We start from the raw sequence: 26,953 nt of genomic DNA, 5'->3' as shown, positions 1-26,953 counted from the left end.
TGAATTTTGGAATCTCTCCATTAGCCAACGTAAATATGGAACCACAGGTATACTTCCCATTTACACTTGTTCTGATTTTAATTAGCAGTAAATATTTCTATTTATACAAAACTTAATGTTCCTTGTAGTTTGTTGCAATAACATATTGTAATTTTTACTCATGCGTTTGTAATTTTTAGGGAGAAAATGGTCTTCCTGGATTGGATGGAATTTCTGTAAGTAATTTGGGGAATGATTATTTTAAAAGATATTAAATGGTTAATTTTTGTCAAATTGATTCTCAAGGACACTTTTCAAATTAGTGGGCCATGTATTTGTATGGGCTATACCAGTAGCATGAGCAATTGGAAACAAAATGGAACTTTTTAACTTCAGTTTTCAAAATACATCTAATAATATGAAATGGATTGTTATAGTATTTAAATTGTTGTACATAATTAGGAGATATTACTTAATGTTTCCTGAGACTCACTTTGGCTTTTGTTGGGGTTTGATGAGTAAGTGCTACACATTTTGTATTTGTCCTGTGTTCTTCTAACAGGGTCCAAAAGGTTTTCCAGGTCCAATAGGTTCTGCAGGTCCTATAGGATTGCCAGGTTTGCAGGTAAGAGACCTCAGCTGTTGCACTTGTTGACAGAACAGTTTTGAATGTTGGCAGTATTCCCTTCATGTCTGTATTTGTGTCATGACAAAGGGCATGTGTGCATCTAAAAGGACTGAGCACAGCTGACTTCAGGCAGGGAATACTTGATTTTAGATAGTTTAATCACAAGAAGGGAGGCTCCTCTCTGGAGCAGGGTTCGGAGCAGCAATCATCAAGGAGGGCTGCAGCAAAGCCCTAGAGTGCTGTCCACAAACATTACATTTTACTGTTCTGAGCACTTCCTCATTTTGGGACTAGAGGGAACACACTGACCTCTGCATGTGTGGAGCCATTGTCATGAGACATGCTGAAGAGCTGCTTTTTTGAGATACTGCAAGCGAATTTCCATTGAGCAGAGGTAAAAAGGAGCTATGTGTTTGTTGCTTTTAAATTGAAGTTTGCTCTTTATTAACTACAGTACCAAAGGGCTGTGCTATTGTAGATGTGAAGACCTGAAGATCATGTGTATCAGTTACTTTTGCTTTGGGGGCAAGAGGTGGAAGTTCAGGTGTCCCTGCAGATCCCAGCATTGCTCCAACTGTATGCATCCTAATTATGTCAAAACAAATAAAATCTTAATCTTTTTCACATTTAGGGTCCAATGGGTCCCCCTGGGCCACCAGGTCCAAAAGTAAGTACCTACCTTCCTGTCTTCTTTCTACAACTGATTGTTGGCTTTTTCAACAGTGCTAGTTGGCCTAGATGAGAGATGCTGTTGTTGCTCTTTTATTATTCATCATCTTCATAATATCACTCTGAAGTGATTTTTTTTTTTTTTTTTTTTTTTTTTTTTGTCTCCCAGGGTAATATGGGATTAGGCTTTCAAGGAGAGAAAGGAGAAAAGGTAGGTGAAACTTGTTCTGTTGTGGAAGGAGCATGCAATAAAATTCCAGTGTTCCATCATAACCTGATCCTCTAGGAAGAGGCTGGATTCTAGCATTTCCTTCTTTTTCTTTTCTTCTCTTGGACTGATTGACAGTCCAAATACTAAAGAGTCTTGCTAATTTCTTATCTCCTGGTACAAAAAAAAGAGGATGGGAGCTTTTTCTGGATGAAGAAGTAGAATGGGAAAATCTCAATTCAGTGTAGTATTTTCATGGTTATTGAGACATGAGGCCCTTAGACGTCTTTTTGAATCTGTCTTTCAGTTTCTTTGGACTGTCACAGTTTGTATTGAATTATTCTACTGACTTTATTCTTTTTGTCTTTATAATATTCTTGTGGTTAACTGGTGTGTAATTTATAGTCTCACTATCCTGAATGGATGGTCTGCAGTCTGTGTGAGAGTTTAAACTGACATAATGGGGCTTCTCAAAGTTCTCAATTTGGGACTTGATTATGCTGCTGTTAAAATCAGTTGTCAGCATTCTACACTTGCATTGTTTCGTGTCTTCTTTCATATTTCTCCCCAAAGTTTTTTTCTGGAATGTTGATTCAAAAGCTGAGCCTTTCGTCTGTTTTGGGTTTTTGGGTTTTGGTCAAATGTGTTCTGCCTATGTTAATACCTTCTTCTTTTGCCAACAGGGTGATGTAGGGCTGCCTGGCCCTCCAGGTCCACCCCCATCCACTGGAATACTGGAATTCATGGGATTTCCAAAAGGCAAGCAAGGAGAAAAGGTCTGTAAATTAAGTTTACAAACACTCCCCCTCCCCACGCTCCTTCAGTCAAGGATGAATGAAGTTACTGGGCAGTGAGGGCTGTTACATATGTTTCCAAATCAGAATAATTTTCTGTACTACTTTAATCTGCCATATAGCTCTTGAATAAAAGTATTCTTAACTCAGAGCATTGTGGGCCACTGGAGAATGCATACATCTCAGAAGGAGAAATCTGAAAGCTATTTAAAGGTTTTCATTATTAATCCTAAAAAATAAACTAACTGTAGTTTGTGTCTATTGAACCTGTGAAATTGTATTGACTGAAACAAGAAACCCAAATCCAGTTAGAAAAATAAATGAAAAGCTCCAGCGCTTTTGCTTTGACTGTGGTACACACTGCTCTGAAATGATCAGATTTCTTTGCTTTGTTATCCTGGCATTTACTGAGTTACATATTGAGTTCCTCGGGGATTTTATAAAAGCTTTATGGATCTTGAGTTAAAGATTCTCTACATGCATGAAATTTAGGCATCCTGAATCAATCTGGGACTATACAGGCTGGTTTGGGAGCCAAATCTGAGCTTGCCTAAGCCTCTGCATAAGTCATGAGAGGTATTGTCTTACTTGGTGGAGTTACATTAGCATGAGGGGGGATTCCAACAAACATTATTAATTTTGTCTCACTCTTGAATTTGTAAGCAGGGTTGTGAAGACATTGTGCTACCTCATCATGTGTTGTTTTGGTGCTTTCTGTGAAGTACTGTTCATGCTCCAATTCCCTAAATGACAATATGAAATGATTCCAGTTTGACTTCTAGCAGTGGAGGACAGTAGAACAGCAGTTCCCAAGCAGTGATCTTTGAAGCCATGGGAACTGGTCACAGACAATCTGTCGCAGGCCCCAACACTGTGCTGAGAGACACAATATCTGGTACATGATGACACAAATCAAATATACTTGCTGACAGACAGATTACAGGGCCTTACTTTAGGAGTCAGGAGCATGGTGGGTGAGTTGGGGCAAGTCTTGCTTTTATGGACACAGTGATTTATTGTGTTTACCTCTCTCCCTTGTCAGGGTGAGCCAGGCCCTCAGGGGTTCCCTGGAGAGAAAGGATTGCCTGGTGTGCCGGTAAGAACAGAGGAGAGCTTTTAATATGTTCCTAATATGGATTAGATGGTTCAGCACCCTCGGAATAGCTCACAAGGTCTCTACAGGAGTTTCTAGACACCAGAGTATTTTGAAAATCTGATAGAAGTGTTTACAAGACTTCTTGAAGACTGTGACTGTAATCTAGTAGGTTTTCTGTCCTGGAATTACAAAGAAGATAACACTGTCCTATTACAGATGTACAAAGCAGCCATCAGTTCAGTACCTGCAATCTCCTGTTTGCAGAGACTGCAAGTAGACATACCCTTCACATGGCCACCTGATGGCAGTGTTCCTTGGTGGCCCTCAGAGAGCTAAACATTTCTTTTATTATCCTATTTTCCTTTAATTATGTCTAAATGCATTTCTTGTTATTTTACATTAAAATTGTAAAGTACATGCAGATCTTTCTGTCTGTCTATATATATCCAGTTTTAAAATAGGCCATTTAACATTAGTGCTCATAAACTCAGGAATGTGTAGCATCTTCTCTCTATGAATTAAGAACAACAATTTATCCCTGCATTCCAAAGAGCTATTTCCAAGTTTATAACCTTTTATAAACACAGGTTATTTTGATAACTTTAGGGAATAAATATTTTGTGGAACTTCTGACTAATAAGATAAATTGTTTGCCAGTTTCAACATACAGATGTTCTTGGTAGAAAGACATGCAAAAAAAAAACCTATGCATGAAGCACAGTTTGTTATTAGCCTTTCTGGACATGTTCCATTATGTACATGTTTAGCTTTATGCATCACAAGAGGCCCATTGAATCTGGTGGGGTTGAACATATGTGTGAACTTAACCACAGCCTTGAGATATTTCAAGATTGAAGCCTGAAAATTGCTTAAGTACTGTAACTTATGCTGAAATTAAATCCTAGTGTTCTATCTCTGGATTTGATACTTCTTACTGACTGGGAAAACTACCAAACATTTCCAAATGTTGAGCATGAAAATGCTAGGTTTGTGTCATTCTTAGGCTTTACAAATGAAAAAACACTCTGAGCACTCCCTTGAGCTGCTGCTGTTAACAAAGGAGATTTGAAGTAATTTCTAAATGTAGAATAAAATACAGAGTTGTAGTAGCAGGAATTCACAGTTTATAGCATGGGGTTACTTACATTTGCTACCATGTGCCATGATTTAAATGGATGGAAGTCATGAGGAAGAAGAAGATATATACTGCACATACTACCAAGTCTGGCTGATACAGGTTTTCTTCCTGGGGCAAGAGAATCCCAGCAGAAGCAGTCACTTCCCCTTCTCTACTGTTGTACTGTTTATATCAAGAAATGGGTTTGTATTTATTATGTCTTAGGGCTCTGCTGTTCAGTTCCAGGCAGATCACTGGTTTAATGTTAACATTTTTCCTCAGGGCTTTGGAGGTGTTGGAGAAAAAGGAGAAAAAGGTGTGCCTGGCTTACCAGGTGGCAGGGTAGGTAACTTTACAAAGTCCTTAAATGCCTGTTCTCAAACACATGAGGTGGGTGTTGCATCAACAGAAGCATTCCCAAAACATCTAGTGTCTCAGACATAGGACTGGGTCCCATAGTAGCCAGCACCATATAAAAGAATTAATAGATGGTTCTTATCTCTATGAAGTCTCAGATTAAAGATGATGTGAAAGATGTATACACACAAGGCAGTCCAAGAAAATCATACAGAAGTATTTAGTGGACATCTTGATACTGCAGGCCCTGTTTTTTTTTCCAGTTTATTTAGAAAGCTTCACAGCAAAAGGAAGTTTGCAGGAGCTCCAAATGAGCAAATAATAAAGAAGCCTTGCACAAGCCTTAGGGAGGTGTTAACCAGTGCCCAAACCAGCCAGGAGAGAACATAGACTGATAGTTGGGGAAGAAATGGACAAGCTGGCAACAGATGTTGGTGTAATGAGTGTGGGAGTTAACAGCATGCTCAGTCACATGCCAGCCATAGATTCTTCAGACCACTGTGACCCTGCAGAGACGTGCTTATCCACAACAGGAGGACCAAGGCATTCTGTTCTCTGTGTGCAGAACAAATTGTCAACATAGAAAGTCTTGACTGCTGTAATTTGTAATTACAAACTACCTACCAAACTTCCTAGTAAGTTAAAACACCATGACCTAGTTTTAACTTGAATGACCAGTTAGAAAGACAATGGCTAAAGAAGATAAGATTTCGTTTATTGGTTATTCTGCTGAATTCTTTCAATTATAAGCATTAATATTGGGGAGATAGGGAAAATCAGTGCTACCTTCTCCTTTTGAAAGTTTTATCTTTTCATTCTTTGATGCTTAGATATTTGGAGCCTGATATAAGAAGACCACACTGAGATGAAGCCTCTGAAATATAATGGTTTTTTTGCTGTTCTAGGGTCTTTTGGGACTGGATGGATCTGATGGGATTCCAGGGAGAAAGGTGAAATTTCTTTTATTTTTTACTCTATTTACAATTACAGAAGCCAGCTAACTGCTTAAGATCTACTGACTTCCTTATCTAGTGGATCCCGTGTTCTCTGATGGACGAATGCACCTAACTTACTAAACTAGTGAGAGCCAACTAGAAAGTCTGCATAAAATTCTAGATCTCTCTAACTGTCTCTCTAGTTATCCCTACGTATTCAGAGGGCCACCTCCACGGATTTGGAACTGTACATTCCCTCTTGGAACAATCAACTCCTGTTTTTCCCTCTTTAGTTGTGGAAATGGCAAGGTGATCAAGTGGCTGAAAAATGTGTTAAAGTACTTCCACTTGCAGATACAGCAGTATAAGCTGTTCAAGAAAACAACTTTCAGAAATACAATTTTCATTTTGCAGCCTGGAATTCAGCTACTTTCCTGTATATTTTGTTTTATGTGTGTCCTGTTCAGCATATACAGAAGGTGGTGGTATCTCAAATATAATCCAACTCGCATCTAAAATTATGTGTTTAAAACCAAGCCATTTATAACAAGTTTCTCAACAATATTGTGCATGGGTTGTGTATGTACAACTGCTTTGGAATTACAGTCAAGGTTTAAAGTTAAGGTTCCCTGCTCCAGAGCTCTTGGAAAATTCCATTTTGTCTGCAGTGGCAGTGGGATTTGCAATCCATATTGGGCCAGGTTCAATATGTTACCAAACAAAGAACAGTAGAACAGTTCTGTCTAGACTTCCAGCCACATACCCAGAAGGGTAATTTCGGTGTCCCTGAGAATGCACCCAAAAAATATCACACCACTGTCACTTTAAATGTTTTGGTGCAAATGATTTGTTAGAGGGGGAGCAGAGTGGAGGGGAAAGTGTGAGGGACAAGGAATATAATGTTCTGGAGTCCTTATTCCTCAAGCATTTCTATGGTTCTTTGAGAACTCCAAGGTGTCCTGATTTGGACACCCTCATGCCTGCCTGTGAATTCTCTCCACCTTTACAGCACAAGAAGGCCTAGAAGAGCTCTGGCATCTTGTGAATGCTGAGAAGTTGCTGCCATCAGTTTTCTCTTTATTTCTTCTGCAGATGTTTAGTAGGACAATGAATTGGGTTTGTGATTCAAGTTCAGGCACTGCAGATGTCTTGGCTAACAAATAATGCCACAGTCTTATTATCTTGGTGTGTAACAGTGTTCCCCTGTGTGACTTTGCAGGGTCATCCAGGTGTTCCAGGCTATCCGGGTCTGGATGGAGTCGAAGGCATGAAGGTAACTTCCCACATGAAAATACTAAAGTATTGCTTTCAAGAGGATATGTGCATAAATAAGTAGGTATCATTGCCCCAGTCAAATCCCTTCTATACCTCTGTATCACTGTAATTTTCAGTATGTTTCTGTTCCTCATTTACTTTATTGTTAAGGGTAAAAGTGAATAGTTGCTCAGCTCTGAACACTTGGGTATTTTAAAACCTTTACGGTGTTCATTCATGTAACTTCATGAATTACAATTGTAGATGTAGACTGCCAGGTCTCCTTTATCCTTACAGCAATGTCATATTTACTGGACAACTACTGAGGCAAGATTAGATGGAAGTAAGTGGATATTAAGATAGTTGCCAAAACTGTCTGAAGTCTTAGATCACATGTTATAAATATTGACAAGCCTGAAAGGAATGTGTTCAGTTTCTCATAGTGGAGATGGGCAATGTGTAGCAGACATTTTCTGGATATCTCACAACTTGGGCAGTCAGACATCTGGAAACTGTGTGGAAAATGGTTGGGTAGTAGTTTGCTGTGAAAAACACTTCTCTGCCACCAAGATTTGGTATATGGTTGGTAGAGTAGTAGTATGGGTTTATGCACAGAGGAGTGTTACTGGAAGAAGCAACAAAATGTGCACTGCCTTGGCTTACTGCATGGTGCTTATATTATAAATGTGATGACAACAGTCAGATTTTTGCTGTTTCAAAAAGGATTTGATACTGTGTTAGTGAGAAGAAGCAATGATGCTGCAGTTTGTCACAACTTGCTTGTTCTACTTGGGTGATTTTGTGGAGGAATAAATTTTTCTGGAAGCTCCTATTGTTGAAATTCAGGATTCCAAGACAACAGGTAGCTGCAGTGATGAATGTCTGGAAAAATGAGTATGTTCATAGCAGCTCTCTCACTTTACCACAAGGTGAACAAATGTGATTACCTGATATTGGTTGATATGCTGGTATGATAACTTGTCTCCAGTACACATGGTATATACAAGTCCGTGCTTCCTCTCAAGCTACTGGGATGCCTTCAGAGGATAGCTGGATAGTAGGAAACACTTTATCTGAAGCAGCCATCAGTTTCATCAGACAAGAATTAGGTAAGTCAGGACAGCAGATGACTGAATAGCAGAGGAAAGTGAATTCTTCATCAAGACAAGGAATGATGGTTAGTCAGTGAATGACCACAGACATTGCCACCATAACACAGTCTGTTTCCTGACAGGCAGTCTCCCCCTGCTTCACCCAGCTGAATGTAGCATGAACCTGTTCTCTTCTACAGGGTGAATTAGGTGACATTGGTCCCCCAGGCCCTCCTATCGTCATTGACAGGGAAGGTGTAGTCATTTCAGGTACGTGTTTCCATTTGGTTTGGAACTTATCTAAACCACTTTTCCTGATCCAGCTTTCCTTCTTACAATATTTTACCACTTTTCCACATTGTGTATTTGATCTAAGCCATCCTTTGTTATTTTTCCTTTAATTTCTGTGTTGTTGGCATACAGGTACCTTTGGTCCCATGTATGTATATTAAGAGCTGGCAATAAATTTTTTAACCCCACATTACAGAATGAACCCATGTTCCAAGTTCAAGAGTTCCAAGGCAGAATGAAATCTAGTGCCTGGGAAGCTGTCTGTGTGTGAGCATGGGGAAGTGCTGTGTGTCTGCCTACCTGTGTAAATCTAGTGCCTGGGAAGCTGTCTGTGAACATGGGGAAGTGCTGCGTGTCTGCCTACCTGTGGGTCTTTCTTCAGTGCACTAAGGGAAAAATGACTTCCTGGTGTTACTTGAAAATCCATCCTGTGCATGTCATTCTGCTATTATTTGTCATTCAGTGTTGTAAGAATATTGTTGAGAAAATGAGCTTAATTAATGCCATAGCTGAATGAGGCTTGGATGGGAACAGGTCAGGCAACAAACTGTATAATCTCTCCTCTTCTTCCTCAAGTTTGAAACAACTTCTAACAGGTGAGGAGGAATTTCTCTCATTATTGTTAACTTTGACTAGGAAGCTCACTGATAACAGCTTAGGAATTTGCTGTCAGTGAGATCAGTGGTCACCAGGGTACTTGACTGAACAGAGTCTTCCTGCAGAAGTTCTTATGAGATTTTCTTCCTTGTTTTTCTGTATTTGTCTAATAGGTGCCCCAGGTGACCCTGGAAACCCAGGAGTACCTGGTTCTCCAGGAGATGAAGGGCTCAGTGGTTTACCAGGCCTTCCAGGAGCTCCAGGGTTTCCAGGCCTGGAGAGAGGTAAAGCAGTGCCCTTAGCAGGCTGGTTTCTGTGTTTGTTGCTGACAAGGCTTGGAGTAGTGGCCTGGAGATAGTGATTGTATTGTAGCAAACCTCTCCCTGCTCCTTCAGCTGGCTGATTTGTAAACTGCTGTATGAGGTGTAGGAAGCAGGGATGACACAAAGGGAAACCAAGTATGTTGACCTGGGTGGGAGCAGAACTAGTTCCACAATGGTTACAGCCCAGCTAAGTCTTCAGGTGTGAATGTTTGGTGTAACAGTGTACACAGGAGGTTGGTTGGTTGATTTCCATTTCAAATGAGTTAATTGGCAGAACCTTTCCTACATTTTAAATAATAGCAAATGTTTTTGGGAAAAAAAATTAATGACTTTTCATGTTTGCAATAGAGAGCTAACAGATTGGCTAATCCCGTGCAGGTGGAACCCATTTGTCCCATCCAAGATCTCACTTCAAAGTTTCTGTTTCACTTGAATGTCATCTGTAAAGTCCTGCAATGATCCAGAGACTAGGAACTACTAAGGAAATTATCTGACTCAAAGAAAATCAGAAAATAAATAAACCACACTATTACATAATTTATTGTGAATTGTCTAACTGATCAATGGGACTTAAATGCAGCCTTGTGAAGTTTTCTGGGTGACCAAAGGAGTGTGTAAACGGGAGCCAGCTGGTGCCTCCAATCAGTGAATTTTCCTTTGTGTGCAGTTATGAATCATTCTGTGCCAACACAATTGCAGTTCAGGGCATAACAGTAATTTTCATAACATTAAAACTGCTAGAATGTGTTTGCTGCTGGACAGCTGCTCATTATGTCATCGGTGTCTAGATGGAATGGGCCCTGGAGGGTCTCCAGGTATTCCAGGTGTGAAAGGTGAAGTGGGAGAACCAGGAAGAGCAACGGTTGGATTACCAGGCACTCCGGGCAGAGGTGGATTGCCAGGTCTGCCAGGAGCACCAGGATTACCTGGCTCCCCACGTATGTATATTTTTAACATCTTTTTTGTATTTGATTCAGAATGGAACAAAACAAACAATCATTTTTATATTTCTTTCCTTGCCAGTGAAGATTATTTATCTGTAGATCTTAAATGTTTGGTTGACACCTCTTTGTGATTGTAACTCACAACCTGAAATGTGTATATAAGCAGCCACCCCTCTGAAGTAAGAAAATACAGCTAATTATTGTTAGAGTTGTAGCCTGAGAGGTGGAAGCACAAGATTGTGTAGACAGTTTATGATACAAAGGGCTTTGAAATTCTAGGCTAGTCTACTGGCTTAGGTGAGGAATAGACCACGACCTTCAGAGCACCTGGGGTAAATGTCTAGTCCTGTGAGCAGGTATTTTGGGTACCAGGAGTCAGACAGAATGTCTGAAGAGGCAGTTTTCAAAAATGTGATTTTCTTTTTGCACGTTCATTTGTATGGATTCATTATGCCTTGTTTTGTTTTCCTCAGAAACTGAGTATTACATGAAAAGGTTTGATTTTACACAAAACTCATGTTTCACCATTCTGTCATAAACTGAGTTCAAACAGCTTGTTTACTTTTGAGAGCCAGCCTTTCAAAACAGGGCACACTCCAGTCACAGAGCCATTGAGCATGGTCTGATAAAATTATTCTCTGAGGAGAAGAAATAAATGCTCTCTTATCAATAGCTGTTTGCTAGTCAAATCCAGCTCGTTTTTTCTGCAGAGTCTGTAACTTGTAGCTGGTTTTAGCTGATGGTTGCAGTTTGTTTCCGTGGAACATCAGACGGGTGCTGGTCAGCACTCCATCTTACTGGTGTCACTGAGGGGAAGGGTTTTCAGACACAGTAGTTTTAAAAGTTAGCTCACTTTCCACTGCTGTTTCTGTTGGCTCAAGTTTCATTCTATTCAGCATATAAAGAGATGTAGAAAATAATGCTGCAGCTATAAAGTGAGGGTCAGGGAAAGCCCCTGTAACCTTTTTGCCATTTGCTCTTTTTGCTGAGCTGCAGCAACTTACTGAGAAGTGAAGGAGCTCTGCAGAATGCACGTAGTCCTGGGGGTGACTCTACCTTGCAAGCAGCAGCAGAGACACTGCTCTTACATGATAGCTTCTGTGCCAACAGAAGGGGCTACAGCCAGTCATCACAATCACCAGTACCCTGATTTGTCCCTTCAACCTCTGTCTATATGAGTCTCAGCACCTCCCAGAGCTGTAAAGTCACGTCTGCCGTGAGTTAGGTCATTCGCTATTTGTCATAAAACCTGTTCACAGTTTGGGTATTTCTTTGGCCAACTGTTAAGTCTTTGAAAAAGTGCAGTGGTAGAGGAATGGAGGAATGAAGCTCTGTTGCAACCACGTTGGGAGAGCTTTTGCTTTTCTGTATGAGAGGCTAGAAGGAATCATATGGCAGAGGGCTGCAGCCTCTGATACCAACCAACTTCCATCTCCTTGTGTAACCTCCATGGTTGCAGTTTGGTCTAGTGCCATTTCTATCAGTTATGTAACTGACATTGTAAGTAATTAATGAGCTGGAAATCCAGCCTTCTCATGGCTTTTTCTTGCCTTCTTTCTGCATACAGGCCCTTCATTCCGCCCAGGCACTATCCTGGATGGAAGGATTGGGGCCCCAGGGGAGCCTGGACAAAGAGGGCTGCCAGGAGCATTGGGTCCAAAGGGGTACAAAGGTAATAGACTGCTGTTTTGGGAGAGCCTTTTAGCAGTTGTCAGGCTCAGAAAGACATTTGCATGTGGTTAATATCCTAAGGGATGAGGTGGAAGTGTCTTTATGACAAATCACAGGAAGTTGACATGGATTAAAGTAGCCAACAGCCTTTACAATTTAGAGAGAGTTGTGCCCAGCACTGCCAGCAAAATCCTATTTCCTACTTCATACTCTGCTCAGGCAAATAAGCAGATAAACATCTCATACCCAAAAAAATCAGCTAAGCAAGTTATACTTTCAAGATGTAAGACATAGTGAGACTTAGAAATAAAGTCTTGTTCACTACTGTTTGCAATAGAGGCTGGAAATGACAGATTAACTTAATTTTATTCTCTGTGCTAAAAAAATGATGAGATTTGGTTCTTAATGTGGGATAGAACCAGTGGCAAAAGCCATGGTGATGCAGACATCACTGTGCTTTGTAATTGTTTGGATCCATGGCCAGCTACAGTTCAGAGAAATAAAGATATCCAGCTGAGGGTCATTGTAACCTACTGTGAGTGGGAGTACAGATTTGATTTCTCTGACATAGAACTCTAAAAAACTGTAAGACTCCTGTCCAAAAATTCTCCTAAAACCATCTTTTTAGGAGAGTCTAAACCTTTGGGAAGAGGTCAAGAAGTGCTGAGGTTCATGCTGCACATATTCATTTGCTGATGGGCACTGTATAGAAATTAACCTGGACAAAGCTTGAGCTCCACTTACTTTCCACTCATACCTGAGCAGAGTAGGCACAAAATCAGATCATATGAGAGTGGCTTTGTTCTAATTGAAGCTCTTGCAACTGAAAAGGATCTTTATCCAAATGAAACTGAGTTTGGAGCGTTGACTGTATTTTCCAGGAGAGGCAGGTGGTTGTGCCTGTGATGGAGGAGTAACAAGAGTCGGTCTGAAAGGCATCTCAGGTCCACCAGGTCCATCAGGAAGCCCTGGAGTGCCTGGGATTAAAGGCACTGGTGGAGACCCAGGCACTGTGGGCACACCAGGACTGCGAGGCCCTCCGGTAAGGCAGGAAGAGTTTGTATTGCTTATATTAAAGGAGGAAAAAGTGCCCATGTGCAGTTGCTGCTGTTGATTGTTGTGAAAGCAGAACATTTTTTTTGGCATAATTTCTTCTTGTTTGGTTTGGAAAAAAAAAGCAACCCAGAAACTGATTGCTGAAAAGAAGCTGAAAGTAAAGAAATTATCACCTATTCAATATGGGAGAAAAAATGACTCTTAAGTTCTGAGAACTGCACATTTAGCAGTCAAGGGAAAAAAAGTAGCAATTACTCATCCCAGGGCTTCTTTGCCACAGGCATACATGGATTAGACACAGAGTTCTTCCTAAGTGAGGGCTGGCTGGGGAAGCAGATATACATCTGCATGGAGAGAAGACCTGAAAAATCAAATGATGAGATCTTTCCACATCATTACTCATAGCTATAAAAACTGTGTGCCATAGAGGCAGTCTCCTTCTCATCTGCTGTATGCTAAATACATTAGTGAGTGTTGAGCTGTGTTTTTTGTGAAACTGCAACCATAACAAACTGGATTTTGCAAAGTGCTGAGCATTGCTTGTTGGCAGTATTTACTTTTGAAAATCATAGTGCATAAAGATACCAGTCTTTTGTCTTCAGAGTATCTTTATCAGTGTCAGTTAATGCAGCACACCAAGTAATAGGGGACAAGGTTCAATACTTGGGTCCTGTTGTATCATGAATGATGTCATGGTCCCAGATGCCAGCCAAGATTGCCATCACTATAGTGCTATGTACCCGAGTTTGGCTTGCCACTGTAAAGCTCTAGTGATTTGATTGAAACATTTGGAAATAATCAAACCTCTCTTTTTGTTTTTGGGGTTTTTTTAGTGTAATGTGTGCAATAGGGAACCCTTTGGAGATTCTTTCTAGCTCCAGTCATCATCCCTGGAGGTGTTCAAAAAACAAGCAGATGTAGCACTTGAGGCTGTGGTCTAGTGGTCAGGCAGATGCTGGGATGAAGTTTGGACTGGATGATCCTAGAGGTCCTTTCCAGCCATAGTGATTCTGTGACTGTGTCCTGTCCTTACATGACATTTCTAAGAAGCAAAACCTTTTCATTGTGTGTTTATATTTCTGGGTTTTTATCTTCTGGTTGGTAGGCTTCAGCTGGCCAGCAAGGTCCTCCAGGCCTTAAGGGAGAAAAAGGGGATTCGTCCTATGCAACAGGCAAAGGTGCCCGTGGGGACCGCGGCGTGACAGCACCCAGAGGACCTTCAGGCATCCCAGGAACACCTGGCAGGGATGGACTTCCAGGCTTGCCAGGCCCACCAGGCCCTCCAGTAAGTTCAGATTAGCTTAGCAGCAGTGCTTCAGAATCAGAATAAGGAGCAGAGGCAACAGAAAGGCCCAGCTCACTAGTTCTCATCAGCCCTGTGGTGTGTCTCCAAATGCACAAAAAGCTCACACTCCCTGAGCACGGATTTGTCTTGCTCAGGATTAATAATAGGCACTTGTTATGTCCTGGCTACTCAGTCAAAAGATGAACTTGCAGTAGTGGGGTACACCCTAATGCTATCTTATGTTATGCCCTAAAAGATAAAAGACACTGTAGGTATAATTATGAGTCAAATCTTGGAACAGAAAAATCACACCAGAATCTTTTTTAATTGAAAAGAAAGTAAATGTCTTTCAGTTTACATAACATTTACATTTTGGCAAATACAACATCAAATATTCTTTTTAATAGTCACTGAGTTTTCTTGCATTTTGAAACAATGATGGATAGTTTACAGTGGTCTCCATGTACCTTCCCATGCCCATCTGAACCTTCTGAACCTTGCATAGAACCAACCAAACTTCTACACATTTATTATAATGAAAGAGGTGTATATTCTTTCTACATCTCTTTGATTTTGAGCTGTGATTGTCCTTGTTCTGCACAGGGTGATGGTGGGCTAGGTTTCCCAGGTGAAAAAGGACTGCCAGGATTACCTGGCCCCAAGGGCCGTCGTGGAGAGACTGGTTCTCCTGGTGTTGGATATCCAGGTCCTAGTGGAGTTCGTGGGCCACCAGGTGACCCAGGAATGGATGGGTTTCCAGGACAAGTAGGTCTTCCAGGCCCTCCAGGTAGGTGTTGCTGGTTCTGCTCTTATTCTGAAAAGGTATAAAGTTGCTGCGAGTCAAATGGCACTCAATTTACTGCTCTGCTTGTGATCAGGCCAGAAGATTGCATTAGGTTAGAGATTGTTCTTTAAATTAATTGAAGCTAGTTTGTGGGCTCAACAGACCTCACACAGCAGTCACAGCTTTCTCAAGTTATACTCAGGAGGACCCAGGTAATAAGTAGCAAACAATCAAATAGGACTCAGATACTAAGAGTGTTGTGTGGAGCTACTCACTGACTATTGCTAGAAAACCATTTTACACCAAAGATAGTTAGGAAGATTGATAAAATGAGGTTTTTAAAAAGCACAAGCTACTTCATTGTCCAGATAAAAATAATAACTCTCTGGTATCTGAGACTTGGAAGTCAGTTTTCAGACTCTTACTATTATTTTTTTAAAGGAAGACACTGTAGTACATTGTGTGCAGGAGCAGGCACTGGTGAATGGGACATTGTCATGACAGTCAGGTAGGGAGCTCAGTTATGATGGGTGCAACCAGCTCTGGGCTGTTTGATTCCTGAGGTACTACAGTTTGGCTCAGCTGGTTTGTCATTATATGTACCTAAGGCATAACAGAATGACGAGTGCTGATGCCAGTAAATACAGCTTTGACAATGTCTCATGTATGATGTTTTATGTTCATTCTCAGAGCTCACAGTGAGTTACGTGGAAAGTCATATGCCTAAACATTTATGGAAAATGTTTTCATAACAAAATGCCTACAGAGACCTAGTCTGAATGTCTTGATTCCATGTCAGCCATTTAAATATAATTCAAGATAAATAGCATTTTTCTTTGCAGCTGATGATTTTCAGTGTACTTTCCATTCTGCGCATACTTAGGCTGCTAGATTTGTAGCTCTGTCATTATCAATAATATATCTGGAGGCACAATACTGTTCCATAGGTTTCTGGACTAATAAACTTGACATTCTGAGTTCAAAAACCTTGGTGGTAAGACCAGTGCAGTGTGAGGAGCTGGCAGAGGGAGGTGAGAGCTGGGCAGGAATAGCACTGGGAGGGTTTCACAGACACACAGGATGGCATGTTAGCTCACCAGTGTCATGCTGGGTTGTTGTTATGGGGTCAGGAGACAGCTAGCATTAATGTCCCCCTGGAACAGTCTGCATAAGCTTTTTTTCCAATTCAAGTCACACGCTAAATGCTAAAAGCTTTACTAATTCATAGCTATGGGTGCTCACATCTTTGTTTGGTAAATTGTCTCACAAAATCCACTAAATTAAAATTGCATTGTAAGGTAAGTAAAAGTAAAATGCTCTGTGCATGATGTGACCTCTGCGGAGCACATCAGAAGCCAGCTTATTATGAATGCTCCATCAAAGCTCTGCTAACAGTGAATGGTCCTTTGTAGAAGAGTATCTATAGTCAAAATACGTGGGAAAGTGAGAATAAGTCATTAGCCAGTTCAGTTTGCACCTCCATAGAGATGTGTGAGGAAACTTGTGAATGCATCATTCCCTCCATACTGGGAAATCATTTGCATACATTAAAAGATCCTTTGATGTAGTAAGTTTCATCTAATATTAAAGAAACGTGTGTGGGTAGAAGAAATAATCATTTCTTATACTGCCCAGACTGAAAAGGCCCATGGTGAAAATGAGGGAAGACATTTAAAAAGAGACTGTCACCTACTGAAGTTACCACATCAAAGGCACCACTGAAGAATTCTGAATTGAGGCCACATGCAGCAGGACAGGGTGAAGCAGTCTTGCTTTGGAAAAGTCTAACTCAGTATTTTATATAAAGCTAGACTGATGTTACCTGGTATTATGAGATTACTCCAAAATGTTAGAATTGTGTATATTTTGCTTTTATGCCTGACATGATTTCATAATTGTTTAATTTCCTTGATATTGGGATATTATTGTGTAAACTGGGGTAATGTAGGGTGTTAAGTAGCTGGAGAACACTAAGTTTTGATTATATATATTTCACACTAAGCCTTGCTTACATCATTTTGCATAACACACAAAGAAAAGGTCCTATTGGCTTTTCAGTTATCCTCATGTGAAATATCCATTGTTCAAGTATTCTACTGCTGGCTAATAATGTAAATTACAGAATACAGTATTGCAAAGAGTTATTTGTGGAAAACTCACATCAGTCAGTCCTCAAAGCCATGGTGATGTGAATGTAACAGTATTAATTAAACTTCCCTTTTGATGCCAGTTGCTGCCCAAAATGCTTGCTTTTTGAAAAATGTCATTCTTTATTGTACTCTGTCTAAGGAGGAAATTTCTCAGAGGTCATAGACATCAACTTTTTATTTGATAAAACATCAGGCTCATACAGGATTGCTGAAGACCAGAACTAGAATTTTTATTTTGTTTCTCTACCATTGAACTTTTATTTTATCTGAAGAATGCCCTGTCAAAATGTGCCCAAGTGCAGACAGCAGTGTGTGTCTTATATCGTGCAGTCATGGTATTAGGTGCCCATTTCTATTTGAAGCATAAACTGGATCATGGATATTTTAGTTTTGAACCTCTGTTCCTACAGCTAGTGCTGACTATAAAGATGGAAATGGAGCATTCTTTGGCTTTGTGTAAGAATGGAGGTGTTACTGCAACTCTGTATAGACACATTATAATGAGTATAGTAATTTTAAAATTAATTTGCTAGCATTGAATGCCTTACATCAAGATAAAAATAATGAAATGAGAACTGACCTTTGATTCTTTCACATCAAAGTGGAAAATGTTCTGATGTTTTGTTCAGAATCTGCAGAGCATCTCAATATAAGAGTAGATGAGACACCCTGAGCGTTATGTTCTCTGCACTTGCCACATGAACCTTGCTTGTTTCTTTACACCAGAGCTGATACCTGTTAGCAGCCCCTGACTAATGACAATTTGAGATTAGGATTGTTCTTTGTTCTCACGAGTCTGAATAATGAAAGCAGTCACACAATTCAAGATAATGAAATATTGAAATTAAGGTTATGAATAGAATGAAAGGGGGTAGAAATAGGAGGTTGAACCAGAATCACTGTCTGTCATCTGGCACTGTGAGAGAGGGATGCTCAAACCTGCCTGCCCTGACTGGGTTTGGGGCTGGACCCTAAACTGAAAGCTTAACTCTCTGATTGGATATAGGCATCTAAGTCAGAAGATCTTCACACAGCCTTTTGTGAACTGAGTTGAAATCTATTGAGAAAAACCCAAGAAGAGTGTAATTGAACCAGTTCTTAGCACTGTTTCAATCAAAAAGTTTGTTGGGATCTTCACAGCATTTGCACCAGAAAAGATGTATTTATTTACTTTATGAGTTGTTTGTCCTGGCCTATTTTGAGTCATTTTGAGACCCCTGTTCCCACAGTCAATGTTGGAAGAAAAGAGCTTTATTATCAATACAGAAGTCCACTGATTTGATTTGATTTATCCAGGGAATAGTTTGACTCAGGGTCTTTTGTTAATAAAATTTGTTAGCCATATGAGGATGGTAATCACTTCTGAAAGAAAACGTTTAACTCACGTGGCTGTGCTGGAAGAAATACTTCCAGTGTTGGCAGATTTAGACTAGATTACCTCCTCAGGACTGAAAACAGTCACAATCTGGAGTGCTTTTAAGTGACTGAGGAATAAATTTGGCTTGTCAGTCTGGGAATGGAGCTTGAATAGAAGGGTGCTGCAAAGACTGTTGTATGGAAATGAGGAACAATGTCTCTGTGATACTGGATTATCTCAACTTTAATCTGCCTTATAGCTGATGCCAGATTTGAATTAGCAAATGTCAGGCACCAGTGCAGTTAGGGAGCTGTTTCTCTCTGCACAGAAAAGCATTCAGAGTGTTAAAAAAACCCACAAACCTCTCTTCCCTAAATTTGCTTTGGTAGTCATCTTTTGTATGGAATCTCTCTAAGTAGCTTTAAAAAATGCTTTAAATTTTCATTTTAGAAAGCATAGCAAGGATAGTTTAAAGCTAAGCCAGCTGCAACAGCATAGGAGCCTGTTCTACCATTCTAGCACAGACTCCTCTTAAAATAACTGGAAGCATTTCTGGAGTTGTAAAGTCTTGAGTTAGTTTTGCAAGAGTCGTTTCTGTGGCTGTGTGAACATGACTTCAAGTGGTCAGTGACCTACAAGGAGGGATGTTGGAAGTGTTTAAGGTCTTTCAGGTAAATCTGATGTGTTAGCAACTCTGATAATGCCATATAAATTTCATTCAGCTGAAGAGGGATTGCTAGTACAAACAGAGCCTTCTTTTGAAGAGGTGGAAGTCAAAGAGCTTTGCAATTGCTGAGTTTTGTTTGCTGCTAATAAACTTTTGAGCCATGTGGACCCTGGGAGGACCAGTTGCTGAGTGGAAGCCATGGACATCGTGCTACAAGTAGTCCACAGCAGTTGTTGCTACCTCTTACTGGGTCTCACAGGAAGTCAGTAGTAGGGATGAGATTAGGCAATCACCAGGCTCTGAATGCCTCTTCTTTAACATCACAGATTTAAGATGTCAGCAGTGTTGAACATGCTTAAGTCCACTCAGAGCCACTTATGAAATATCCTGTAAAAAACAACTGGATACTAGATATTCTTCTTCTGATCATCTCTGAAAGGGGCTGTGTGCAACCTCAGTGTTTCTTTGTTTTAGGTATCACCTTGCCCTGCATAGTTCCTGGAGCATATGGGCCCCCAGGGACTCCAGGCTTTCCAGGATTGCCAGGTAGGGAGACAAGCTGGTTGTAATGCATTGGCTGACTACCAAGAAGCACTTATTCCTCAAGGAAGATAATACCTGCTAATTACTCTCCTCTGAGTAATAGTTGTTCCAGAGAGTTTACTGGCAGAACAATGTTCTCTTTTTCTTTTTTTTTTCCAAAGAGACTAGGTTTAAATCCCATGGAGGATATTAATGACTGCACCATCTTGTCCCTTTCATGTAGCCTCTGAACACAAACTCTTCTGTGCACACGTAGCTGATGGGACAGCCATAGCTTTGAGATTGTGTTTAGCTTAAACTGTGTGTCCAGTGAGTGTTTTCAGCACCAGCTTTGCTGAAAAGCTTTGTCTCCTTCCTTGGAGACTTTTCAAACCTGTCTGGCTGCGTTCCTGTGTGACCTGCCCTGGACTAGATGGTCCTGCTCTGGCAGGGGGGTTGGACTTCATGATCTCTGGAGGTCCCTTCCAACCCCTGACATTCTGGGATTCTGTGAAAAGATCTGGTCCTGTTCCCTCATGCTCTGTTTTTGTCTTCCACTATTCGATAATTAATATGAATTATTGATGTATTTTTACCCTTAGGTCCCAAAGGCAGCAAAGGCTTTCCTGGCATTCCAGGCCCACCTGGATTACATGGGTCAAAAGGGCAGCCAGGGTCTCCAGGAATAATGGGCTTGCAAGGGGAACCTGGTAAGAGGGAAGTTACTGGAGGGTTTTTTAACATCTGTTAAACGCATGCAATATTTTATCAAAAGAATTGTCAAATCTTCTAGGCCACTTTTCTGCCTGGTACAATCATAATGTTTCGTGGAGAGCTCCATTGTGCTCCTTCCAAGTGCAATCTCTGCAAGCAAGTGGTTGCACTTTGGAAGAAAACAAAAGAGAAGTACCTGCTTATAATATTATATTGCTGCTGGCAGAGAAGAGGACAAGCAGTGCAGTTGGTTTCTCATAGACCATTGTCATGTGCTTTGTTACAGTTTGAGTTAACTACAGGTTTCTTGTAAAACTTGTTTTAAGCCATGTGGTACTGTGGTAAAGACAGGTTCTACACAATGTTTGGACTCATTTTAGCTTTAGGAATTTCTGATGATTGTGTAAATAAAGGGCAAGAAGCAGACATGGTGAGGAAGGATTCCTATTAAGCTAGGTTGCTGTATATCCATCAGGTTTCTCTGGATGTGGCTGAAGAATGTCTTATCCATTCCCTACATTAATGAGGGGTATCATCTTCATGGGGTCATTGATTTTATGACACAACCCCTAAGCAGTGTTACACATCCACACAGCAGCACAGTTTAGTGTCTGCTTGGTACAGGGAAAGTACTTTCCAGTCCTCCTTGTACCAGTGCTGCCAGTGTCTTCTGCCCCACAGTGCCAGAAGTTGTCTGACACAGGGGACAGAGTAAGAAAGGTGTAATTAATGGAACATCTTTGCAGCTTTTGTGGTTGCTAGTGGTAGAGAGGTACTGCCCGTCTGCAGCCTGAAATGGCCATTGGCCTCTGTTTTTGTGCTTTTTGCCTAATCTGCCATCTAGTGAAACCATGCTTGTTAAGCTGCAGCTAGCTGCAGCTCCCACATGCATCACTTTCTGTCACCAGTTATTGTTTCTAATTCAGTACTGAAACATTCTGCAACTTTCCAAACAACTTTTTCTTGCATGGAAGTTTTTGAAATGCTGATTTGGTTAGAGATGCTTATTGGGAGCAGATATTCTGTGCTTCTGCTGAGTGACACTGTTTTTCTCTAAGGCTTCCCTGGACCTCGAGGAGAGCAGGGGTCACAAGGGCTTCCAGGACTGGATGGAGCAGATGGTTTGCCTGGGAAAATGGGTCCTTCAGGCTTAGCTGGACTGAAAGGAGCTCCTGGAGATGTATTTGGTGCTGAGAGCGGAGCCCTGGGAGAGCGTGGCAGACCTGGACTCCCAGGTGATAAAGGGCTGACAGGTGATCTTGGATTTCCAGGACCGAAAGGTGAGCACTGATACTGCTTGGATCCTGCAATATCAAACTGTTCCTCTGCCCAGTCTCTCTAGGATACGGTGTTAGCAGTCCTCTAAGCTGCTCACAGGTGGCTGTGTTCTGGTTTCCTCTTAGAATCTAACAAAATTCAAAGGCTTTTATTAAAATTCACTTTTAATTTAAAGTGTTGATTTGGTTTTATTCGTTCTGTAACCTCCCACCTCTCTGTTCCCAGGGTCAGATGGAAGACCAGGCCTCCTAGGTATTAAAGGCGAGCAGGGTCATCCAGGATATTCAGGAGTCCCTGGACTGCGGGGACCTCCTGGTCCTGGAGGTCCTTTTGGCATTAAGGGAAAACCAGGACCCATGGGGCCAGTTGGCCTTGCAGGAGCACCAGGTATGTTATGTCTTCAGGTGAAAACAAGTAGCTAAGCTGAGTGCTGCAATGTCGAGGAAGTGTGGAGGAGATTTGGCATTTGCTAGGAATGAGCTCCTACCTCTGGTTGGGGGTAACAGTGAAGAGTTTGAGCCTTTTGCCTCTGACTGCTGGATAACTTCTGCCTACAAATGGTGCCCGAAGGCTGTAAGAAGTACAGCAGAAAGACAGGAGAAAGCATCTTAAATGTCTTGATATTTTCAACATCTCTGCTCTGACATGCTGGCTGTATCACTGACTAATCTTCACTTCCCATTTTCATGATGATTAATTTCTAATGTATGAGAGTGCTTGAAATGTGACTTTGATAGACTGAAAAATCGTTGGCTTTCTCAGAACAAGGACTTGTTTTCTCTGTCTTTCTCTTTGCTGGGGCAGAAGAGAAATTTTTTTCCCTTCACTTCAAGGGAAAGAAAATCCCACCACTTGTCTGCAGCAGTCTCTCTCAAGCTGCACTGGCTAAAGTGTTTGATGATAACAGCATATGCAAGACTTGAGAACCCAGCAAGGAGGGACCTGGGAATTAGTAGATGATGGTCTGTGACATAACTCTCCTGCTCTGACATTCAGAGTGACAGTGCTGGAGCACAGTGACAGCGAATGAGTGAAAACAGCAATGTAATTTCAGATGAAAATCAGAGTTTTAAAAGTTTTTTTTTGTGTTGGCTTTAACATTTCTTTTGCCTCTCTATTGTTTTACATTTTTGGACTGTATGCCATTATGACTTCCTCTCAACTGTTTTTAAAACTTCCCATTGCTAGGATGATAAGCTCCAAATGATTATGGTTTTTTTTTTTTGCAGCTGTAGTCTCTCTGAATCATTAATTTCTTTTGTACCCTTGTTCTTTCTGTTTACATATTTTGTCTGTTTTTTCCTTCACCATGTTTCTATTCCATTTATCATCAACTCTCCATTTCTGATGTCACACTGTTTGGTTATGGGTTCTTCACATAGGCTGTCAAGGTGAGAAAATGCAGTGTAGCATAAAAGCTCATGGACTAACAACCTAGCTTTTAATGCTACAACAATTGCATTGACTATAGGTGATACCCCTTATTATTGCTAATCAAACCAGAAAGCAAAGAACCATTGTAGTGAGAATGCTCAGACAGTACCAAAACCTGAAGTCTCTAAGGAAGTCCTTAATATGTACAGATGTTAAGCGTGTGTGATTTCTTTGTCTTCTTAAAGAAAGCAGCCATTTCATCTTCTGCTTTAAAGAATACTGGGTTGTAGCTTGAAGTATTAAAGCCCTGAGTATAACAAAGCTGACATATTGGGTGTTACTGCTGCAAATGCTTTGTTCCAAAGCCACCTGATTTTTCCACCTCTTCCTCTCTTTGGATCTGAGCATTCTGTTGTCAATGGTTTGAGCCTTTATTTAAAATTGTGAACCATTACAAAGCTCCAGCAAGAGACATTCTGAAACATTCAGAGGCAAAACAATGCATATGATGTTGGTTTTGTGACAACACAATCAGAAGCTTGTTCCCTTAGAGAGCAATTTGCTCTTGAGAAGTAACACTTTAACTACCAAGGTGGAAAAGAAAAGAGCCTCTCCAACTGATCTCTGGTTCACCCAGAGGATGGGGTAGGTGGCAGAAGGTGGCAGTGATGATGCTGCCCATTCTGGTTTGGCTGCCTTGATGATAAAGGTAAGACTGGTGTGCTACAGTTTACTGTCTGGTGAAGGAGACAAAAATGGATACATCATAAGGGGTTTCACTCTTGCCACTTGTGTAGTGATGTAGGCAGTAACCCTCTTCATAGGTATTTTATTATTAGATGACTAATGCTTTTGCAATTCTAAGCTTTATGCTTTCTAGTAGGCTGCATGTGCCGTAAGGTCCATTTGTCATATTGAAAACAATGCTGTGTTTAAAGAGTTTGGGAAGCTGTCCACAAATTGTCCTACTCTTTGTGTGACATAATCTATTAATAGAGTTCTTTCTTGTATTGATTCAGGAATTCCTGGAGCCAAAGGCTTGACTGGGGATATAGGTCCACAAGGCCCAGCTGGTATGAAAGGATTCCCAGGTCTTGATGGTGCTTCAGGATCTCCTGGGGAGAGAGGATTCATAGGGCCACCTGGGCCTTTTGGTCAAGATGGACACCCAGGTTTCTCTGGGCTGAAAGGTATGTGTTCCACTAGGGGAACAGTCTGAGATTACTGTGCCCACAAAAAAAATAACCTTCTTAATACCAGCTTTGGGCCCACCTTGTCAGAGCAGAGTGAATTCCCCACTAGTGTTGGAAGGCATTTCTTTTTTTTGCTGCTGTGTTATGAATTCCCAATGATAGATTTAATTATCAAATCATGGTTATGAGGAGATCAGTGTTAAAAGAGTTGGGCCCTTATGGATAAAGGATTGTGTAAATCAAGATAGAAATACAAGAAAATTGAAGAAATGAGGAACAGTGAATGAAGTGTGTAGAAAGGAGAGAATGAAGCACAGACCAAATGGGAAGTAAAAATTTACAATCTTTATGGAAATTAAGCACCAATACAACAGTTGGTTACCTGGGGAACTCTGTGTTGTTTTAGGCAGAGAGCAGTAGAGCTGTGTAACTGTATGTTGCTCTTTTGGAAATTGATTGGGAATTGCTCTGCAGCAGAAGCAGGACCAGGCTCTCAAAGGTGACCTAAAAGGTGCTGGTTGAAAGTATCATGAGTGGAGACCCATGAGAGAGGTGGCCACGCTGTGGGTGTGCCATGAAGCTTTACTCCCCAGATCTGAGTGATTGGTGAGATCCATGCTGCCTCTAGCTGCCAGCTAGGTGGGTATGCAGTGTACCAGAGAAGGCTAATTTTCCCTTTCTATTTCTCAACTTTTCTGTACAGGTGAGAAAGGGTCTTCTGGCCTGCTTGGTTTCCCTGGCATGCCAGGCCTGCCTGGTGTCCCTGGGGTGAATGGGTTTAAAGGAACTCCTGGCACAACTGGAGGAAAAGGGAGCCCTGGAGTTGTGGGACTCCAAGGACAAAAAGGTGAGAAACAGCTGAAAGGCTTTTGGTGGCCTTTCAGCAGAGGATCTTAGGCTCTTCTGAGATGTCTGCATGTTTAATATTTTCTTCTAAATACAACGTTAGTTTTTTCCTTGTGAAATACTTTGGCCTGGTTGTCAAAGCTGCTGAGCACTTACTGATGAGTTTGCACCAGGAGACAGGGAAGCTCTGGTTTTGCCTGACAGCTTCTAGCATTATACACTTGCTGTTGGATTATTTTGCCAGAAGATTTCATGACTTTTTCTTTCTTCAGGTGACAGGGGTGATGTAGGTCCCCCTGGTCTTCCTGTTCTTGGACTTCCAGAACAGGCACTGCAATTCAAAGGAGACAAAGGAGATCCTGGATTAGCTGGACTTGCAGGATTCCCTGGACCTAGAGGTATTTCACAAACTTATAGTTAGTTGCTGGGATCAATATCAGAGTTCAGTAACTGTGCCTCTTGCCAGTGGAGCATGGTCTGTCCTTTTGGCAACACCTGAAGTATTACTGTTTTCTGTTCTGCCATTCACATTCTAGCAAGGTTCCATATGAATCAGTTGTGAATTTTGAGAAAACAGTTTTCCTTTGAAGCTCAATGGAAGAGCTAATAACCATTCATTCCTTCTCTTTAAGGGGAGCTTTGGGTAACAAGTCAATTGGCCCAAACGAGCTGAATGTCTGTATTATGACATGAAATTGCACTCTTTTGTATAACCCAGGTGATAAAGGAATCCCAGGAAGCCGTGGACACTCTGGTCTTCCTGGTCCACCTGGATCAGCAAGCAAAGAGATAGGTCTTCATGGTGACCCAGGCTTCCCTGGTCCCCCTGGAAGGTCTGGTCTGCCAGGACAGAAGGGTACACATGGTATCGTGAATGCCAGGAGAGAGGGTAAATACCTTCTTAAGTAACTTCATCTTCTCTAAGTGCTCTTAGGAAAATCCTGTGTTCTAAATAGTACTTCTGTAGCAAAGCAGCAGAAGCTGGTAGGATTTTTCCTTACAAACTTCCAGGTTTTTCTTTTTGTTTTGATGACACTTTGGATAATACGTCTTCCTACATCTTTGCAGTCTGTTATCCCACGTGACCCAAACTTAGAACAACAACAGTAAAAAGCAAAGGCTAATTTTTGGGTTTTTTTCAGGGTTCAGATGGTAGTACAGGAGCGCTTGGATTTCCAGGACCAATTGGCCTCCCTGGTCCAAAGGGTAAGAAATCTTTTGTAGTGTACATGGTCTTTTAATACACACAGTCCTAATATTCATTACTAAAATGAATGAGCAGTGTTCTAGAAGTGTCCATTGCTCTCCAGTGACTGGTCCCAAGGTACATGTCCCCTTGTAAGTGGCTTCATTCAGATGGGACCAGACTCAAGCCAAATTCCTCAGTACTTTATGGTGCTTTGAAAGCTTGGCCACAAGCACTGTGTGAAGCATGTTGGACAGTACAAGAGGTACCCTTCTCTCTGATCTCCTTGTGTTGTGTTAAAACTATAAAAGGCAGGATGTTGTGGAATTACCTATGAATGTTTGTCTTCTCATGGATTTACATGAATTACCTATGAATGTTTGTCTTCTCATGCATTTGTATGGGTGAATTTGCATCCCTTGCTGTTGATAAGCGTTTTCAAACTCACATACATCACTTATTATTGTCTTTGCTCCACGGATTTGAAGTATAGGCAAGGGCAGCCATGAAAATTGTTCCCCACAGTCAGTTAGGGAACAGCCTCCCCACTTTGTCTTCCTTTTCCAGGTGACCCAGGAGAGTCTGTT

At 41.2% G+C, this 26,953-nt stretch overlaps 1 protein-coding gene across 1 annotated transcript in view; it reads left to right on the top strand.

Annotated features, from left to right (window-relative positions):
* LOC103781050 (collagen alpha-6(IV) chain-like) overlaps positions 1-26,953 on the top strand; it is a 48,161-nt gene that overhangs the window by 11,089 nt on the left and 10,119 nt on the right. Inside the window, 28 exon segments of the mRNA XM_008948754.1 lie at positions 180-215; positions 542-604; positions 1,239-1,274; positions 1,446-1,487; positions 2,168-2,260; positions 3,321-3,374; positions 4,774-4,833; positions 5,754-5,798; positions 7,003-7,056; positions 8,329-8,398; positions 9,190-9,300; positions 10,128-10,277; positions 11,851-11,955; positions 12,836-12,996; positions 14,116-14,295; positions 14,899-15,082; positions 19,728-19,799; positions 20,378-20,485; positions 21,548-21,769; positions 21,993-22,154; positions 23,150-23,158; positions 24,161-24,331; positions 25,038-25,181; positions 25,453-25,578; positions 25,899-26,052; positions 26,054-26,069; positions 26,323-26,386; positions 26,934-26,953. The exon segment at positions 26,934-26,953 is cut by the window's right edge and continues 3 nt beyond it. Of these exon segments, the coding sequence (XP_008947002.1) occupies positions 180-215; positions 542-604; positions 1,239-1,274; positions 1,446-1,487; positions 2,168-2,260; positions 3,321-3,374; positions 4,774-4,833; positions 5,754-5,798; positions 7,003-7,056; positions 8,329-8,398; positions 9,190-9,300; positions 10,128-10,277; positions 11,851-11,955; positions 12,836-12,996; positions 14,116-14,295; positions 14,899-15,082; positions 19,728-19,799; positions 20,378-20,485; positions 21,548-21,769; positions 21,993-22,154; positions 23,150-23,158; positions 24,161-24,331; positions 25,038-25,181; positions 25,453-25,578; positions 25,899-26,052; positions 26,054-26,069; positions 26,323-26,386; positions 26,934-26,953 (2,712 nt within the window).

Source organism: Merops nubicus, unplaced genomic scaffold (genome assembly GCF_000691845.1).
Source record: "Merops nubicus isolate BGI_N331 unplaced genomic scaffold, ASM69184v1 scaffold25951, whole genome shotgun sequence".
Classification (NCBI taxonomy): Eukaryota; Metazoa; Chordata; class Aves; order Coraciiformes; family Meropidae; genus Merops; species Merops nubicus.
The sequence above is the reverse complement of the archived record's forward strand: the minus strand, read 5'-3'. Positions and strand labels throughout refer to the sequence as shown.